General features: G+C 35.9%; 1 protein-coding gene across 1 annotated transcript in view; it reads right to left on the bottom strand.

The window, feature by feature from the left end:
• pic (DNA damage-binding protein pic) overlaps positions 1–22,027 on the bottom strand; it is a 359,026-nt gene that overhangs the window by 24,800 nt on the left and 312,199 nt on the right. Inside the window, exon 24 of the mRNA XM_090394454.1 lies at positions 17,658–17,781. Within this exon, the coding sequence (XP_090250580.1) occupies positions 17,658–17,781 (124 nt within the window). The remainder of the gene's footprint in view (positions 1–17,657; positions 17,782–22,027) is intronic.

Below are 22,027 nucleotides of genomic sequence, written 5' to 3' on the forward strand. Positions count from 1 at the left end.
AGCTTTAATAAAAAATATACCTCAATCAGACCTCGGATTATGAACGTGAACAACAGAACGTGGCATCATCCAGCATTGTTTAAACTCAGCACTGCTTTGAGTCTGCATTCTGATTTTTAATTTTATGAATAGTCAGATGGCTACAACTGTATAGTATGAACTATTACTAATAATTTCTCTTTTCTTTGTGTTTTAAACTTTAGTTACCTTTTACCCCTGAAGATGTAAGTCAAGCGAACTTATGAAACTTGTCGGGTCTTTTATTAATTCATTGTGTTTTATATAGGTTATTAAAAAAATGTGATGCAATTACCGGAATATGCCATGTAAATATTCAATTGTTTGCTGATGATGCAAAATTAGGTAGAGTAATAATTCATCAAAATGGCATGGAGAACTTGCAGGATGATTTAAATAGGCTGTCAGCAGGCCCGGCTGGTGGCGTGTGCAATATACACAGGAGCCGCAGAAGAAAAGGCCTAAAAGATGTCAAAAAATATGAGATAAGAGTTTAAACGAACAACAAATGGTACAAAATGGTACATATAATTATGAATGTATGTCGTCTTCTGTTCGGGCCCCTTCAGATCTTCCCAGAAACGAACAAATAAATTCTGAAATTGTATCCTGGACCCGATTATATCACTGTAATTTTTGATTAAAATTTACGAAAATATACCTAAAATAGTTCTTTATTTTTTGATGTATCATAAATCAACTTATGATTAATTGTTGAGTTCCGTGTAAAATAAATTTGTATAAGCAGGACTAATTCGTAGGTAACATTATACTGTAAAGCTGTTTTCATTTGCTATTCATTTTATGCACACTTTATTCAAAAAAAAAAAAAACTATTTTGGAAAGGCGCCAGCACTGGCTGTCAGTATGGGCAAAAGTTAATGGGTATCAATTTAATGTGGAGAAATGTAAAGTTATAAATTTTGGGATAAATCAATTACAATTATAAAAATCCCTAGTTATGTCTCTTTCCTGGAGTACAGTTCCACGTTGATGGAACTGTACTCCAGGAAAGAGACATAACTAGGGATTTAGGGGTAGTGGTAGATAGAGAGCTGAAGTATGAGGACATATTGCCAAGGTTGCTCATAAGATTACTTGGTTTTCGAAGAACATACTGACAAGTACAGATAACGAAGTCATTAGACTTTGATACATCCACATCTGGATTACTATGCTCAAGTCTAGTCTTCTCGGTTTCTTGGTGATGAGGATGTGGTGGGGAGGATTCAGAGGCGGGTGGTCTGTGAAATGTTCAATGTTCCATACGAAGACAGATTGAGGATGTGTGCATTGCAGAAGTTGGCTGTTGGCTAAAAAGAGGGAATATGATAGAAACATTTAAGTTACATAAAGGGTTTTATAGGACTGCTGCAGGGGAAATGTTTCAGCACTTGGCAAAAGGGGAAGAACAAGAGGCCATCCCTGGAAGTTGTGGTTAGTAGGGTTGTGAGGACTAGATTTTTCACTTGTGAATGAATGGAATGGGCTGCCAGAGTCAGTTGTGAGTGCTTTGTCTGTTAATGGGTTCAAGGAAAGGTATGATAGATTGTGTTGTTAGTTTGGGTCTCCTGCAATGAGTCTTAGTAGTTCATGGAGACACCCATACGATAATAATAATATTAATGATATTCCAGTCAACTTGATTTATTTTCCATCGTGATATCTGAGATGCAATACAATGGATATTCATGATGGAATTCCACTCTCTTACATGAGCAACCATGTAAGAGAGTGGAATATCATGGGAAAATGATTGCTCCCATTTCCAGGCTGTGGTATCTATCCTGCAGCCTGGAAGTTGGCCTATATTTAACCCATTCCCAAGAAGGGAGACAAGTCACTGCTCACGGGCATAAGATGAATTAAAATTCAATATTTAAATTTTAAATGATTATCTAATCGTAAAATCACGAAAATAATTAATTTTTAAATATATATTATTGATTTCTTCTATAAAGAGCCACCAACCCCTAGACCGCCCCCAAATGCTTCTGATCCCACTATAGCCCCCCTAGAAGGCTTCAGCGCCCACTGGGGGCGGCACCACCCACTTTGGGAACCTATGGTCTAAAGTAATGGGAAAAAAATCATCAATTCCCAACTCCCACACTACCTTGAAGCTACCCATCTAATAAACGACAAAGGGGACATGAAAACTGGAGAAAAAGATATTCTTGAAATATGGAGTAACTGCTTCGAAAAATTGCTGAATGAAATGATCAGTGACAGCACAGTGGTAAAAAACCCTCAACAGGTATGCAATCAGGAATACATACATATCCATACTTGAAGTAGAAAAAAGCCATCAAAAGCCTGAAATGTGGAAAGGCAGCTGGAGTAGATGATATTCGACCAGAGTATGGAGGTATAAAAGTCTTACAATGGCTACACTGCATAGTTCAGAAGGCTTTGTTACATCCTGAATGAAGAACCATTAAAAGGAAACAGTTCATTCAGGATTTAACAAGTCAGAAAAATCAGCTGAAAGAAAAAACTTGTACTTGAGCAGAAGAAATAAAGTACTAACTGTAAATAGAAATGGAATTACCTGCTTTTAGTAGAATTGTAAGACCATGTAAAGAACTTTGTGTATAAATTGTTATTATATGAATGCATCATGTATACAATGAAGGGGAAAATTAGATGTAAACAATAGTCCAAAGGTCACGGGTGGGCCCGAGGCATTGACAATCTCGGAAAGCAACGCACATTCATTTCCCGGAAGACGCTACCAGAGATCTCGTGATGTGCCGACATTCCTGTGGACGAAGAAAGTAAGAGGGTGCTATTGCAGCTAGTAACAGGGTGCTAAAAAGGGGGGAAGTAAAGGGAGAATAAAAAGGGTTTGCACCCCTTTCTCAAGGCTTTTTTTTTCGCCTATTGGATGATGATTCGACTTCTCCCGTGGACTGGTAGTTCCTGATGGTGTTTCTTGGCGATTGTAGGATATCGGACGATGCACCTTTCCCTTTGATGTCTGAATTTCTGCCAGAACGAAAGCGTGAGATGTCAGCATATGCTGTCTTCGCTGAAAGTTCTGACGGAATAATATCGTGGACATGTCCTATGAAACCGGCAGTAGATACAACGATGGCCCGAAACAGATCAAGAATAGATGAGAAAAATTGCCAGGTGCAGAGCATAGCTTAATCTGTTGACCATAGTGACCTACCACATGGACGCAGGCTTATGGAAGTATCGAGAGGTAAATCAAACAAAGGAGGACAGTTCAGACGGACCTCCTGGAGATCCTGTCCCAAGAAATGGTAAAGTACAGATTTTGTTGTATAATTACCCAGTCAGTAAAAGGGAAAGATCATTGTAGTGTAATAATCGAGAATGGACAGTATTTAAGCACTTTAAGTGATTATTTAGCAGTGGCTAATGTCCATAAGACAAATTGTCTGGAATAATTATAGATGATTGCGACTAGTTTAATGTGCAAGACTAACATAGTAGATAGAATATTGATTAGAAGTGTATAATGTGCATATTATGTGTGTTTAATTTCTAACTTAAAGGAAGGATTTATTGTTCATGCATTAGAGTATTAATCGGTTTGATTTAGCATGTCATTGAACTAATTGAAAGTGAGATTAGTCTAAGTGTATATTATGTCTTTAGATTCCAATAAATATGTTTTTTTCTTCTATACCTGAGTTTTGCCTGTGATATGAATCTAAACTACCACTCATTAATCTGAACCATAGCAGGGGGGGGGGGGATTGAAAGAAAGGTATAACATGTTTTTATAGAGGTTAAGACTGCAAACCAGAATTTACTTAGCCACAGTAAAGCGTTTAATTTATGAGTTTAAGCACTAAACTTATTCACCTATGTGCACCAATAGTCTGAAAAAGTCTCCCTGAATAAGTGTCCCCTCTATTCTAAGATATTGGCTGGCGCAGCTTTAAAAAATAAATTTGTCAATGTCTGAAGAGAAGACGGCCCCAGAAAGAAATTAGAGGATTCGTTTCTTTTAGCAAAGAATAACCTTTAACAGTCAGGGAGGCACGTGAGTAAGATTAGGAATTAAAGCGTTTAATTTATGAGTTTAAGCACTAAACTTATTCACCTATGTGCACCAATAGTCTGAAAAAGTCTCCCAGAATAAGAGTCCCCTCTATTCTAAGATATTGGCTGGCATAGCTTTAAAAAATAAATCTGTCAATGTTGGAAGAGAAGACGGCACCAGAAAGAAATTAGAGGATTCGTTTCTTTTAGCAAAGAATAACCTTTAACAGTCAGGGTAGGCACGTGAGTAAGATTAGGAATCGGCAAGAGATATAGAATTTGCTTTCCTTATAGAATGAACACATAAGAAGTCATACAGATATTAGAGTAAGGGAAATTTTGTAAGTCTTGTAGTTATTGTAGAGAGGTAAATTCATAAAGGAAGTAAACTATTACAGAAAAGGTAACGACATAAAATTAAGAAAAGTAAATATATAACAGCCTGGACAGAGGGACGAATTTCAGATGATTGGAGTAGAGCTCTCATAGTCCCCATATATAAAGGGAAATAAAACTGAATGTGAAGAATTACAGAGGTATTTCTCTACCAGACATTCCTGGTAAGATTTATGCAAGTATACTTGAGAAACATTTGAGGAGGATTGTGGAAGAGAAGCTTGGTGAAGAATACACTGGATTCAAGCCAAATAGAAGAAGTCAGGATCAGATTTTCACTTTACGACAGATAGTTGAGAAATCATGGGAATATAACAAAAATCTGTATTTAAGTTTTGTAGATCTGGAAAAGGAATATGACAAGGTGCCAAGAGAGAAGCTATTCGAAATGCTAAGTTATATGGTGTCAATGGGGCATTATACCAAGCAATACTTAGTCTTTATTTGAGTTGTAAGTCAGCAGTTAGAACTGAAGGAAGTACAGGAAGGTGATTTAATGTTAAATCTGGTGTCAGACAAGAACGTACTTTATCTCCTCTGTTATTCATTATCTATATGGATCACATTATGAAGGAAAGTGGGATTATCAAAATTGGAAATGATAATGTCAGCTCTTTGCTTTATGCAAGTGATGTTATTTTTCTAAATAAATCCACAATAAGTCTGCAAGATTCCCTGACTAAATTGAATAACTGTTGTAATAGATATGGTATAAAGGTCAGCAATAACAAGACAATAAAAATAAACAGAAGCATTGAAAATATTAACTGCATTGTGAATGGAGAACCTATAGAACCAGTAAAACATTTCAGCTACTTAGGCATGATTTTTAGTGAAGATGATAAATTAAAATATGGAAATAGATAACAGAATCAACAAAGCTGGTATGGTAGGAAGTCAAGTGAATAAATTTATATGGAATAAGAGAGAAATTAGCCAAAACACTAAATTAGTTGTATACAAGACAGTATTCAAGCCAATTTTAAATTATGGATCTGAGAGCTAGGTCAGAAGTAAAAGACCGAAGACTAGAGACTGCAGATATGAGAGTCCTGAGAAAGATTAGGGGCGTGAATATATGGCATCAATGGCAGTATCAGATTAAAAATGAGGATATTAGGAAAGAACTTGCCACTGTTAGCATCCAGGAATGTGTTTTGCTAATCTCAGGTGGTATGGTCACTTAAACAGAATGAGAGAGGAAAGATTAGCAAAACAAGTGTTCTTTGCCAGGTTGGCAGGAAAAATACCCAGAGAAAGACCAATATATAGGTGGAGTGATATGGTAAAAAGTGCCCTAGAAGATAGAAATATAAGATCTGATAATGTTGGAGTCTTGACAAGTAACAGATCGATTTGGAGGAAAATTGTAGATAGGTAGTTAGTAATAATGTAAATTTTTCACGTAGTACTATCATATCCTGTACACCCCTTGAGGGTACACGTTGTGAATTTGATGATGATGATAGTTTGAAAATCACTAACAGCTTCTTTAAACATTATTATTTTTTTAATTATTTATGTATATTAATATACAAATCTGAAAACATATCCCAACTCAACATCACCAGAGTTAAAATTCGGTACTATTAACATAAGAAGCCTGAATGGCAAAGAAATGGAACTAGCTGAGGAATTAGATAAGTACCAGATCGACATAATAGGGGTGACTGAAACAAAAAAGATAAAAACTGGTAAGATCTTTCTCAGCAATAAATACAAAATGTTATATTCAGGCAATGACAATCAAGGAAAAGAAGGAGTAGCCATAGTATTCAACACAAAATACGAGGCTCATCTTTTTGAATGGCAGGCAGTGTCAAGTAGAGTGATTTGGGCAAATATCAGAATAGGGAACTGGACAACGAGACTTATTTGTGCCTATGGTCCCACAGAAGGTTCTACTAAGGTAGAGGTGGAGGAATTTTTTGAGGCTCTAAAGAAAGCTACTGACACAATGAAAAAGGAAAAGTTCGTCCTTGTTGGGGATATAAATAGCAGAGTAGGAAGTGATTGTCAGACATACAAAAATGTTTTGGGAAAATTTGGAGAAAAGTGCAAAGCTAATAATAATGGCAAATATCTGTTGGATTTCTGCTCAGGACATGGACTGGTTATTACTAACACCATGTTCCAACATAAAAATGTGCACAAATTCACATGGAGAGAAAAAGCAAGGAATCAGAAAAGTCTCATTGACTATGTTATTGTTGATAATGATATTTTCTCCCTGGTGCAGGACACCAGAATGAAAAGAGAATTTTAAATTGGAAGTGATCACTATTTAGTCTTGAGTAGGATACAATTGAATTTCATATCGAAAAGAATGACATGTAAGAAAGTTTTAAAGCGAATAAAAGTTGAGCAGCTCTCAGATGTGAACTGTAGACTAAAATACATAAAGTTATTGAAGGAAAAATGAAAGAGTTTGAGAGCATGAACCAAACCTTGGAGATTCAGTGGCAAGCCTTCAAGAAAACCCTGACTGATTCAGCTAGAGAGGCATGTGGTGAAGTTGTCTGCAAGGATAAAAAAATTAGAAATCCATGGTGGATGCAGGAAGTTAAAGAGGCAGTGAAGCAAAAGAAGAAAGCATATCAAAAGTTCTTGGCAAATAAGTCAGCTTGTGCTCTTAGAGAATATAGAGACAAATGTAAGAAAGCTAAACACTGTGTAAAACTAGCTAAACAAAAGTCATGGGAGGACTTTGGCAAGAACATAGAAAATAAATATCAAGAAGGTGGCAAAATATTCTGGAGGTTGTTGAAGAAGCTTAGGAATGGAGGAAAGAGTGCTGTAAAAGGAGTTAAGAGATGATAAAGGTGAAATGAAAACAGGAGAAAAAGATATCCTTGAAGTATGGAGTAATTACTTTGAAAATTTGCTAAATGAAACAAGCAGTGATGACAGCACAGTGATAAAAAACACTGACCAGGCATGCAGTCAGGAATCCATATCCATACTTGAAGTAGAAAAAGCCATCAAAGGCTTGAAATGTGAAAAGGCAGCAGGAGTAGATGATATTTGACCAGAAATGGTGAAGTATGGTGGTATAAAAGTCTTACAGTGGCTGCACCGCATAGTTCAGAATGCCTGGACAGAGGGACGGATTCCAGATGATTGGAGTAGAGCTCTCATAGTACCCATATATAAAAAGGGAAATAAAACTGAATGTGAGAATTACAGAGGTATATCCCTATTGAGTGTTCCTGGTAAGATATATGCAAGTATACTTGAGAAACGGTTGAGAAGAATTGTGGAAGAAAAGCTTGGTGAAGAACAAGCTGGATTCAGGTCAAATAGAGGCTGTCAGGATCAGATCTTCACTTTACGACAAATAGTGTTGTAATCATGGGAATATAACAAATATCTGTATTTAGGTTTTGTCAATGGGGCATTATATCAAGCAATACTTAGTCTTTATTTGAGTTGTAAGTCAGCAGTTAGAATTGAAGGAAGTACAGGAAGATGGTTTAATGTTAAATCTGGTGTGAGACAAGGATGTACATTATCCCCTCTGTTATTCATTATCTATATATGGATCACGTTATGAAAGAAAGTGGTATTAAACATGATATCAAAATTGGAGATGTTAATGTCAGCTTTTTCCTTAATGCAATGATGTTATACTTCTAAATAAATCCGCTACAAATCTGCAATATTCTCTGACTAAATTGAATAGCTGTTGTAATAGTCATGGTATGAAGGTCAGCAATAAAAAGACAAAGACAATGAAAATAGGCAGAATCATTGAAAATGTCAACTGTGTTGTGAATGGAGAACCTGTGGAACAAGTGAAACATTTCAGCTACTTAGGCACCATTTTTACTGAAGATGGTAAATTAAATAGAGAAATAGACAACAGAATCAGCAAAGCTGGTATGGTGGAAAGTCAATTGAATAAATTCATATGGAATAAGAGAGAAATTAGTCGGAACACTAAATTAGCTGTATACACGACAGTGTTCAAACCAGTTTTAACTTATGGATCTGAGAGCTGGGTCAGAAGTAAAACACTTGACCAAAGACTAGAGACCGCAGATATGAGAGTCCCGAGAAAGATTATAGGCATGAACAGATGGCATCAATGGCAATATCATATTAAAAACGAGGATATTAGGAAAGAACTTGACATTGTCAGCATCCAGAATGACAATGTCAAGATCTGTATTTAATTCGTTAGCAGAATGTCACTTAAACAGAATGAGCGAGAAAAGATTATCAAAACAAGTGTTCTCTGCCAAGCTGGCAGGAAAACGACCCAGAGGAAGACCAAGATATAGGTGGATTGATATGGTACAAAGTGCCTTAGACGATAAAAATATAAGATCTGGTAATGTTGGAGTGTTGACAAGTAACAGACTGATTTGGAGGAAAATTGTAGATAGGAAGTTAGTAATGATGTAATTTTTCATGTAGTACTATCATATCCTGTACACCCCTTGAGGGTACATGGCAGGAATTTGATGATGATGATGATAATATACATAAATATACATTGGAAGCCTGAAGATATAAAAGCATCATTGATATCATGGTGAGTGAAATATTATAGTGAGTGAAAAACTAAAGATGGTAAGAAATTGCAGAGTATACAGAGAATGCAATATTGACTCAGAACATTGTGTATTAATCAGTACTATTAGGTCCTGAACCAAAGAAACAGAAACAATATAAGAACACAACAACAAAAGCAGGAGCAATTTAAGATAGAACTGTTACAGCAAGATAGTATCAGAAAACTAATAATAGTAATATCAAATAAGATAAATCATACAATGAAAATAAATTAAGATAAAGATATAGAAAATGAATGGTAAAACATTAAGCAAATAGTAACACAAGCAGCATATGAAGTCATAGGAACAAAACTACGAAGAAAAAGGAAAGGACTCAGAACCTGGAACCCAGAAATAGAATCTTCAATAAGAAAGAAAAAAGAAACATAATTGGGTTAAATGACAGAACCATAGGAAATGAAATAGAATATAAAAGAATCAGAGCAATAACAAGAAGAGAAACCAGGAAAATCAGAAGACAAGACTGGGAAAAATTTGTATCAAGATGAGAACATGACATAAATGGACCTCAATTAAAGAGCTATAAAATCATTAAAAAAATCATCCAAGAAACAAAGGATAATCTACAATTAGAAGCCCCCCCCTCTCCAAAAGAATGGGATCAATCACTGTACCCAGCTTCTAAACAATAATAATCAAATTGAAATAAAACAAATAATAAGTCAAGAACTAAATGAAGCACCAATACAGTTTAATGATCTAAAGAAAATATTCGAAAAACTCAAAAATAGAAAAAGCTACAGGAGAAGATGGAATAAATTCAGAACTATACAAATACAACTCTAAACCATTTCAGTTACGATTAATTAAATTCCTAAACAGAATATGGGAAGAAGGAAACATCCCACAAGAATGGAAGACAGCAATAGTCATAAATATATTCAAAAAAGGAAACAGAAAGGATTGCAGAAACTATAGAGGAATATCATAATTAAATATGTGCTATAAAATATATCTAAATATAATTAAAAGTAAATTAACACCATGGGATGAGGAAATTATTGAGAAGAACAATTCGGCTTTAGGAAAGGAAGATCCTGCACAGATCTTACATTTATACTTAAACAAATTGTAGAAAAAAGAATAGAATTTAACCTGCCAACATATATGGCCTTCCTGGATTATGAGAAAGTATATGATCAAATCTACAAAAATAATCAATATACTGTATGAATTGAAAGCTCCATCTCAAACTACAAAAGCAATAGCAAATATAATGGAAGAATGCTATATTACAATTAAAAGTAATAATGAAATAACTGAAAAATTAAAACCGATAGAACTCTCATTCAAGGAAGTGGATTATCACCAATACTCTTCAATATATAAATATGGAAAAATTTTCAAGAGAGTGGAGGAAAAACAAAATCATAGGAATTAAAATAGGAAATAAAGAATTAACCAGCCTTTTGTATGCTGACAATCAAGTTATTTTTTGCTGAAAATGAAGACCAATTACAGAAAAATCTACACGTACTGAACAAAACAATAGAACAGTATGACATGTCTGTTCAAAATCAATAAATAAAATGAAATCAATAGCATTTCAAGGTAAAGAAATTAAAAGATGCAAACTAGTCATTCACAACAAAGTAATAGAACAAGTGAACAAATTTAAATATCTAACAAATTACATAAGTCCCAATGGAGAAATTGACATTGCATATGAAGCAAAAATTCCTAGCAGTCATTGGAACTTTGAACAGACACTTCAGTAAACTGATGTCTAGAACAACCCAAATAAAACTATATAAAATAATAGCTAAACCAATTCTGAAATATGGCAGTGAAACAAGGACTTGGGGAGAATGAAGAGAAAGTTGCAGAAATTAAGTTCCTAAGACTGCTTGCAGGCTATAAAAGAATAGACAAAATAAGAAAACAATTATCCATAATTAACAAATCAGAAGACATCACAAACTATAGAAAGAACTAGAAAAACCATTTAGAAAGAATGAATGAGGACAGATGGCCAAATATTGCCTGAAATATAAACCAAAGGGACACTGATCAAGATGAATACCCAGGAAGAGATGAGCAGAAGACCTTTTAAACCCTTGAAAACGTTACAGGCAAACAATTGCTTAATATGCAAAGCCAAGAAGAAGAAGACCGATCAAGCTGGATGAAAAGAAGTCTTTACTACGAGTGATGCCTAACACAAATTTTTCATCTACCTACTTGAATTCCTGATAATCCTCTCTACTCTCTAAATACTCTGGATCCATTTTTTGACTAGTTTCCTTCCAGATACACCACAGAGGTTACCTCTCCTCTCAGCAATTCAGATCATAATCTTGTACAAGTCTCCTTTCTCACAGAATACCCTTCCTCCAACCACTCCTGACCTCGCATTACAAAGGAGCCAATTGGGATTCATTTCAGTAAAATTATGGAGACTATAACCATGTTAGGAATAATTAACTTCCCAACGTTTTGGGAGGAAATTCTGAAGAGATGACCTCCAGAATTTCTACTCCTCCTTTTTGGTCTGACTATTGCTTCTGCTCATCTGACTAACACTTGCTGCGAACGAGTCAGAAATTATTCTTACCAGCATGAAGGCCTTCATTCTACCCATAATCCTCATCTGCTTTTCAAGCCCTGGTTTGACCAAAAGTGTATCAAAGCAGTTGAAGAAAAAGATTCTGCTAACTGCATGTGGCTCACATCAAGCCAGTTTAATACTCTGCCTATACCAAAGCATGCAATATATGCAAATCAGTCATTAGCAAATCCAAATAAGATTTTATAAAGGCCAATTAGCAAAAATCTTGCCTCTTATCCAAATAGAAGCAATGCCTTCTGGTTCCTTGCCAGGGCCACTAGATGCAACTTCTGTTTACTTGTACTTGCATCTCTCTCTCTGATACTGATGATACCACTATTACTTCATCCAGAGATAAAGCTGAACTCCTGGCATCACCATCATTCTTTTCCTAGAACTCCTGCACAGATGACCAAGATGACTCCTGTGGTATTTTGACAAAAAGACACCAGAAAACTATAAATAACTTGAACATTAAGAAGTCTTCTAGTCCAGATAGCATCTCTCTAACTGTTCTCAAACACTGTGCTCTAGAGTTAACATCCATCCTGCATCATCTCTACAATTTATTATTCATACCTGGTACTTATTCCAATGCATTCAAGAAATCTCATATCCATCTCATTCCAAAAAAGGGCAATAAAAGTCTAACATCAAACTACTGACCAATTGTCATCACCTCTGTCCACTCCAAAATAATGGAGAAACTCACCAATAGGCAATTCCTCAACTACTCAGAAGCCCAATGGATTCTGCCATTCAAGATCCACAATCGATCTCATAGCCTATGTTATCCACCACTAGACAAGTGCCATGGAAAGTTGGGAGAAATTTGTGTTGCCACCCTTAACATTTCCAAAGCTTTTGCCCATATGTGGCAAATTGCCACATATGCAGGCAAATTGCCTGCTAAACAAATTGCCATTTTTTTTGTCTCCCTACCAACCTTCTGTAATTGGGTAGCCAGTTTTTGCTCTGGTTGTTCTCTATGAGTTATAGTAGAAGACTCCATCTCTTTGAACTTCACTACCACTTCAAGACACTGTCCTATCACCTACTCTCTTTCTCCTGTACATAAATGACCTGCTCAATCACCACTAATCTTATACACAGCTTTGTAGATGATAGTACTCTCCACTCATCCTATTCAATTGACAAACCATGCAGTCCTTTGACATCCCAGGCTAGAAGATCAGCTACAACTAGTGCCTTAAACATTAATCTCCAAAACAGCAAGGACAACCTTGTTATGTTCAATGTCGCCAAAACACAATCTTGCATTTTCTCTCAACAAAGAGATCTCAGTTAATCTATCCTTACCCTCAGTAATAGAACTCAGTAATACATAAATCACCAACAAAATCAGATCTCTTTGCATACCTCCAGTCTCTCCTGGCATAAACATGTCACATCAATAGCCTCCTCAGCATCCAAAAAACTAGGCATTCCCTTCTGTTCAAGATGCTATTTTACATCTAACCAACTCTTAATTAAATACATATTGCAAATATCTGTCCATGAAACGATGATAGTTTTGTGACTTGACCAGAGAGGTTGCAGAAATACATAGTTTCTACATTTGGCTTTGAAATAACTGGATCTAATATCCACTTTGCTTATGTAACTTCTTGTTGAATTGAAGCCTTTGGCACTTTATTTTAGTAATTACTTTAACACAGTGACTAAGAGTTCACTTATGAAAAATACATTTCTTTGACATTTCAAGTTCCTTAGTACAAAAAGAGTTCTTATCTCTTAAGATTTCTGCGTGATTTCTGAAGAGAACAGAGTTCGAAACAGCTGTCAGGCCAGTGAAACCTTATCAAAATGGACTAATAAAAGGCAAATAGTTTCTACATCAACTTTAAAATAATGCTGGATCTAATATCTGCTTCATCATCATCAAATTCCTGCCATGTACCCTAAAGGGGGTGTACAGGATATGATAGTACTACATGAAAAAAATTACATCATTACTAACTTCCTATCTACAATTTTCCTCCAAATCAGTCTGTTACTTGTCAAGACTCCAACATTATCAGATCTTATATAATTCTATCATCTAACGCACTTTGTACTGTATCAATCCACCTATATCTTGGACTTCCTCTGGGTCGTTTTGCTGCCAACTTGGCAGAGAACACTTGTTTTGCTAATCTTTCTTCACCCATTCTGTTTAAGTGACCATACCACATGAGATTAGCCCTGCTAATGAATTCCTGGATGTTGACAATGTCAAGTTCTTTCCTAATATCCTCGTTTTTAATATGATATTGCCATTGATGCCATCTGTTCATGCCTCTGATCTTTCTCAGGACTCTCATACCTGCAGTCTCTAGTCTTTGGTCAAATGTTTTACTTCTGACCCAGCTCTCAGATCCATAAGTTAAAACTGGTTTGAACAATGTCTTGTATACAGTCAATTTAGTGTTCCAACTAATTTCTCTCTTATTCAATATGAATTTATTCAATTGACTTCCCACCATACCAGCTTTGCTGATTCTGTTGTCTGTTTCTATATTTAATTTACCATCTTCAGTAAAAATCGTGCCTAAATAGGTGAAATGTTTTACTTGTTCCACAGGTTCTCCATTCACAACACAGTTTGACATTTTCAACGATTCTGGTTATTTTCATTGTCTTTGTCTTTTTATTGCTGACCTTCATACCATATCTATTACAACAGCTATTCAATTTACTCAGAGAATCTTGCAGACTTGTAGCAGATTTATTTAGAAGTATAACATCATCCGCATAAAGCAAAGAGCTGACATTAACATCTCCAATTTTGATATCATGTTTAATACCACTTTCCTTCATAATGTGATCCATATAGATAATGAATAACAGAGGGGATAATGTACATCCCTCTCTCACACCAGATTTAACATTAAACCATCTTCCTGTACTTCCTTCAATTCTAACTGCTGACTTAAAACTCAAATAAAGACTAAGTATTGCTTGATATAATGCCCAATTGACACCATATAACTGTAGCGTATTGAATAGCTTCTCTCTTGGCACCTTCTCATATGCCTTTTCCAAATCGACAAAACTTAAATACAGATCTCTGCTATGTTCCCATGCTTTCTCGACTATTTGTCGTAAAGTGACGAGCTGATCCTGACAGCCTCTATTTGGCCTGAATCCAGCTTGTTCTTCACCAAGCTTTTCTTCCACAATTCTTCTCAACCGTTTCTCAAGTATACTTGCATAGATCTTGCCAGGAACATGTGAGAATTACAGAGGTAGGGAAATACCTCTGTAAGTCTCACATTCAGTTTTATTTCCCTTTTTATATATGGGTACTATGAGAGCTCTACTCCAATCATCAGGAATTCGTCCCTCTGTCCAGGCTTTCTGAACTATGCAGTGCAGCCACTGTAAGACTCTTATAGCACCATATTTCAGCATTTCTGGTCGAATATCATCTATTCCTGCTGCCTTTTCACATTTCAGCCTTTGATGGCTTTTTCTACTTCAAGTATGGATATGTATTCCTGACTGCATGCCTGGTCAGTGTTTTTTACCACTGTGCTGTCATCACTGCTCGTTTCATTTAGCAAATTTTCAAAGTAATTACTCCATACTTCAAGGATATCTTTTTCTCCTGTTTTCATTTCACCTTTATCATCTCTAACTCCTTTTACAGCACTCTTTCCTCCATTCCTAAGCTTCTTCAACAACCTCCAGAATATTTTGCCACCTTCTTGATATTTATTTTCTATATTCTTGCCAAAGTCCTCCCATGACTTTTGTTTAGCTAGTTTTATACAGTGTTTAGCATTCTTGCATTTGCCTGTATATTCTCTAAGAGCACAAGATGACTTATTTGACAGGAACTTTTGATACGCTTTCTTCTTTTCCTTCACTGCCTCTTTAACTTCCTGTGTCCACCAGGGAGTTCTGATTTTTTTTATCTTTGCAGACAACTTCATCACATGCCTCTCTGGCAGAATCAATCAATCAATGTTTTCTTCAGAGTTTGCAACTGAATCTCCAAGGTTTGATTCCTGTTCTCAAACTCTTTCATTTTTTCTTCAATAATCTTTGTGTATTTTAGTCTACAGTTCACATCTGAGAGCTGCTCAGCTTTTATTCGCTTTAAAACTTTCTTGCATATTATTCTTTTCAATATGAAATTCAATTTTATCCTGCTCAAGATTAAATAGTGATCACTTCCAATTTCAAATCCTCTGTACACTCTGGTGTCCTGCACCAGGGAGAAAACATCATTATCAACAATAACATAGTCAATGAGACTTTTCTTATTCCTTGTCTCTTCTCTCCATGTGAATTTGTGCACATTTTTATTTTGGAACATGGTGTTAGTAATAACCAGTCCATGTCCTGAGCAGAAATCCAACAGATATTTGCCATTATTATTAGCTCTGCACTTTTCTCCAAATTTTCTCAAAACATTTTTGGATGTCTGACAATCACTTCCTACTCTATTTGGATCCCCAGCAAGGATCAACTTTTCCTTTTTCACTGTGTCAGTAGCTTTCTCTAGAGCCTCAAAAAATTCCTCCACTTCTACCTTGGTAGAACCTTCTGTGGGACCATAGGCACAAATAAGTCTCATTGTCCAGTTCCCCATTCTCATATTTGCCCACATTACTCTACTTGAGACTGACTGCCATTCAAGAAGATTAGCCTCGTATTTTGTGTTGAATACTATGGCTACTCATTCTTTTCCTTGATTTTTATTTCCTGAATGTAACATTTTGTATTTATTGCTCAGAAAGATCTCACCAGTTTTTGTCTTTTTTGTTTCAGTCACCCCTATTATGTCGATCTGGTACTTATCTAATTCCTCAGCTAGCCCCATTTCTTTGCCATTCAGGCTTTTTATGTTGATGGTACTGAACTTTAACTCTGGTGATGTTGAGTTGGGGTTTGTTTTCAGATTTGTTCCAGTAGCTGACTTTTCACTGTTCGCCCTGGTTCCCTTGGCGAAAACAATGGGGGCCTTGTTTAATCGGGCGACGCCCCAGCCGGCATGAAATTTTGTCATGTTGTACCATCATTTTTTATTTTGGTTTAACCAATAAGAATACAATTTGTTTGGCTAAATCCCAAATTGGCAGCCCATCCTCGTTCGTTCAGTATCCAAGTAGTTACCCAACAGGGTGCACCACGAGAAGGTTAGGATTGGACATTAGGTCAGAAGCCCTGGTCGGTTCTCCGCATTCCTTTAAAGGCTATGTGGAGGTCTCCTCTCAGTTATACAGCCTTGATCCTTAATCACCCAGTACAAAACAACAGTTATATAAGAAAATTTAAAGGGGCTGTTAATATGCTGAAAAACCCAACCCAATGCAATAAAAATCAAGGTTTAATTCTCTATCAAGTGTGGTCAGCTCTAATAAAAAATCTACCTCAATCTGAGCTCAGACTGTATGCACGAAAACAAGAACACATGGCATCGTCTAGTATTGTTCAACGTCAATAACGTTTTATATCTGCATTCTGTTATTTGAATTTATGAATAGCCAGACAGTTATGATTTGTATTTATTAATTCTCTTGTTTAAACTTTAAGTTATACTATTTAATCCCTGAAGATGTAAATCCTACGATTTACGAAACTTGTCGGGAACTATTATTTCAGTATTTTGTATAACTGAATAATAAAAAATGTGGTGTAATCACCGAAATATATCTTTTGAACCAATTAGCCACAGAAGTTGACGCCTGCATTAACAATAGTATTATAAATACCATTATAAAATGAAACTAACTTCATAGCATAAAACAATCCTAATTACAGCTTTAAAACCATTCAAATGAAAACGAGCCCTTATATTCATATGAGTATCAAGTTATACACAGAATTGTATATACATATTGCTTTCCTTTTTCTGTTTATTTGTCTATATAATACAGATCCTTCACACAAAGAACTTAGAAAATGCTGTTGTATGGCAGTTATTAAATTTTCTTCAGCAAAGATAGCATCCAATTTTTCTGTGAGGAGTTTAATCAGAGATCTTGCCTTTATTAAGATGAGTCTCCTTGAGACACACTTAGTCACTAATATTCTCTCAAGTTGATCATTCAATATTAAATTATAAATTTTAAGAGATAAATACTTGCCTGAATTCCTTGTGCAGCCTCTTGCATTTTTTCTCGATTTAAGTCTAAATAACTTTCAATTAGGTCACCATCAATAAAACCAGTATATGGTTCACTTCTTCTTTCCGTTGAAAATGCTCTCCAGGTAAGAAACCATTAAGGAAAACTCTAAATCTTATACATAACATTTTTAATCATAGCATTTTCATCATGACTGCTACAATTTGCATGATTAACGATTCAACTATCACAACATGAAAATATTGATTAATTAAATAATAAAACAGATAAAGTGGTATTTTGAATATTTCAAAACTTATATATGGTTTTATGTTTACTTCATACAATCAACAACTAGCAATACATTTCACAAGAGAGAATACAGCACAGGATCATCTGAATGCAATAAATGGGTTAAAAAGCTCAATAGAAATGTCTATAAATAAATATCTAGTAATTGTCTAAATAATTAACTGCAATTTGATTCATTAAGAATTAATATTTTGGGATACCATTGTGAAACAAATCTACGTTGTAATTATTATTATCAGACCTCTAGGTGGTCAAGGATCCATCAAGGAAGGCTATACATTACCCACACTAAATGACATACCTTCTTTTAAACTTATTCACGTTAGATGCACTTGCTACTTCAACAGGAAAAACTGTCCATTTACTCACAGTTTTGTTAGAGAAAAATTTAACTCTCATTCCTTTCTTAACTGCATTCAAGCTTAGCTTCCATTGGATACTTCCTTGCCCTCTTCCATATAAGAAAAAATTTCATCAACCAATATCTTATAATGGCTTCTCAAAAGTTTATAGAATTCTATCATATCACTGATATTTCTCATGTCTACCAGTGTGTGTGCAGTTCATATGCTCACAACTATCCTCATAATCTATATTTCATAATCCTGATATCATCTTTGTAAGTCTTCTTTGCAAATCCAGGAGATCAAATTTGCACAAGTAATCCAGGTGCAATAATATCAAGATCTTGTAAAGCTGCAAGATGACTTTCTCATCCTTACACATCATTTCAACATTGCAATTATCCTTTGAGTTGAATATGCAATATTTTTGCTATGTGATTAACCCTTGAACTTCAACTTCCTATCCACCATAACTTCAAAATCTAAAGATTTTGAAGTTATGGTGGATAGGAAGTGTATCAGTGTCATCTCTGATTGTCCTACCTATCTTTCCACCATCAGCAAACAACTGAAGATCTCCTGTCAGTCCCATTCCAACATCATTAATGTATAGAACAAACAACAATGGTCCAAGGACTGATTTTTCCTTGTGGCACACCACTAGTCATCTTAAATCTAGCAGATTGTCAGCCACCCACTTATCCAAGTCAACAGTTTATATTCCAATCCTATATTCTCCAGTTTTTGCAGCTGCCTTTCATATGGTATCCTATCAAATGTCTTAGCAGACAATGGCAAATGCCCTCCAGTCATTCCAACTGCCCAACATAGAATGTCCCCTGTTTTTTTTTGCTAGAAAGAGATCAGAAATTTATTGTCTAAATTAGACACACAAAAAAAAAGTCTCCTGGCTCTGATGGCATTCCTTCAATTATCCTGAAAGTATGTGCACCAGAAATGACTCCTATCCTATGCTGCTTGTATATACTTTCTTACTCCACTGGTATATATCCCAAAGCCTGGAAATTGGCCTATATTCAACCCATTCCTAAAAAAGGATGACAAATTGCTGCCACCTAACTATCGTCCTATCTAAAGTGATGGAGAAACCATCAATTCTCAACTCCTACTCTACCTCGAAGGTACCCAGCTATTAAGCGACCACCAGTACAGATTCTGTCGATGCTGATCAACAGAAGATCTACTATCATATATCATCCATCTTTGGTCAAATGTCATGAAGAAATTTTGCAAATCTGAAATGGTTACACTTGATATCTCTAAAGCCTTTGACTGGGTCTGGCACAAAGGCTTACTAAGCAAACTCTTATCATTTGGACTGCGCCTCAGGACTTCTGCAAATGGATTGCCAGCTTTTTTTGTCTGGATGCACACTATGTGTGATGGTAGATGGCTCCCTATCCTTTCACCATCCAACTAATGCTGGGGTCCCACAAGATTCAGTTCTCTTACCAACTCTCTTCCTTATATCAATGACCTGCTTCAGTTGACTTCCAGTCCAATACACAGTTTTGCAGATGACAGTACATTGCACTCCTCCCTTTCATTTGATAAAACCTACTCTACAGAACTCACTTCAACCTATCATAAACCCATCCTGCAATGGGACTCAGATAACCTCGTCAACTTCAATGCTAATAAAACCCAGCTCCGTCTCATTTCTCACAAAAAAGAACCATTTTCTCCTCCAGTATTATTTTTGATAACACTCAAATTCCCAGACAAGATGAGATTTCTCTTCTCGAAATTATTCTGACATCAGACCTCTATTGGCATAAACACATCACAACCATTGCATCCTCAGCTTCCAAAACACTAGGATTTCTATTTAGTTCAAGACATTACTTCACTTCTAAACAGCTGTTAACCTTATACAAATCACAAATCCACCCAGCTATCAAATACTGCTCTCACATTTGGAGTGGGGCTCCTAAAAGCTCCCTCAATATGCTTGACTCAATGCAGAGGAATTAGACTGATAAATGACCCATCTCTTACCAACTTACTCTCACATAGACATTTGGTCTCTGCAATTTGTGTATTCTATAAATATTTCCATGGGAAATGTTCATCTGAAACAGCATCAATAATTCCCCCACTCAGTACTAAGCCCATTGGAACATATATAGCTGCCGTCCAACATCCTTTCACAGTACACCTTGAAATCCACAGAACAAGTAGTTTCTTTTCCTCCTCCTTCAACCCTGCTACTGCTGTACTGTGGAACAGTCTTCCTCCCCTGACGTATTTCCCAAGGAATACAATATACAGGCTTTTAAATCAAATGTAAACAAGTTTCTCCTTTCCCAACCCATACCAGTATAAGGTACTAACGTACTATAGGTTGATCAGTCAACCTATCGTGTATGGGACCAACATAAAAAAAAAGTTCAACAGTATCAAAATGTACCCATTCCCTTTATCCTGCTCAGCTGTAGCATAACTATAAAATATGAGAAAATTACTCAGACATGACCTCCCTTTAGTAAACTTATGCGGTTGCCAAATATATTTTGCTTGTCCACCCATATCTGTATGTGAGTTCTTACCAATTTCTCCAGAGATACTGATAGCTCAATAGCTAAACACATCAGTCTTTGCACCACCCTTGTGAAATGGGATTATGATACATTTTTCTATTCCTGTCAGAGCTCTCCTGAGTTAAAACTCAAATTATACAAATGCATCAAGGGTCTAGCTAGTTTGGCTGAACATTGCTTCACCATACACACTGAAATCCAATCTGTCCCTATTGCTGAATCCTTATCCAGGTTATGCAAAAGCTCTAGAATCTCCCAGTGCACCTTCATCTCTCAATCAATGTAGTGGTAGCACTATGTTAACATATACCAGGTTGATAGATCTGCAAAGTGAGCACTCGTTCTTGGCATTACTGTATCTGCTTCTGACACAAGGGTTCCACATTCAATCAATTCAGCCAATTTCTTTCCTTACCCCAACTTAACTTTCTGTACAATACTCCTAACTTTTCCTGCCTGTGCTTTATATATTTTGTAACCTCTCTCTCTCTCTCTTCTTATCACAATATTCCTTCCAAATCATCATCATCTTCTTATGGATCTCTTGCTTAATATGGTTGCACATATCTACCCCCCCCACACACACACCCATCCATTTGTTCTCAAATTCTACACACACATTAAAACATGCATTATTTAAGCATCTTTTTGATCCTTCTGATGCACTGATGATATTCATTACTGATACCATGGGACCAAAGATAGTATTCTCCTGAGTTTGTCATAATTTCCAGATTTATAATTCAGCATGTAACCTGTCCTGATTGGAGCATCACAACATCCATACAGCTCGCCACTTCCCAAGTCAGTATATGCATGCATGTAACCTGTCCTGATTGGAGCATCACAACATCCATACAGCTCGCCACTTCCCAAGTCAGTACAGCATGATTATCACCATCAGGTAGCAAATCTTTAACATCCTTAACTGAGACACCTTCTGACAGATCAAATCTAACACTCTTTGTCCTCAAGCTGCTTGAGAAAACTGATTCACAACAGCTCAATAAATTTTCCTTCATTCTTATCATGAGTTTACTTTGCTATCCAATCAATATACATATAATTTAAGTCACCCACAATAATTACTTATTTAGGATGCAGAGTAATCTGGTATTGTCCCCCCCCCCCCCAAGGAAATGTAGGTCTGTAGCAACATCCCACAATATATAGG

Source organism: Typopeltis vanoorti, chromosome 6, assembly GCF_054136105.1.
Source record: "Typopeltis vanoorti isolate ZY-2024b chromosome 6, IOZ_Tvanoo_1.0, whole genome shotgun sequence".
Classification (NCBI taxonomy): Eukaryota; Metazoa; Arthropoda; class Arachnida; order Uropygi; family Thelyphonidae; genus Typopeltis; species Typopeltis vanoorti.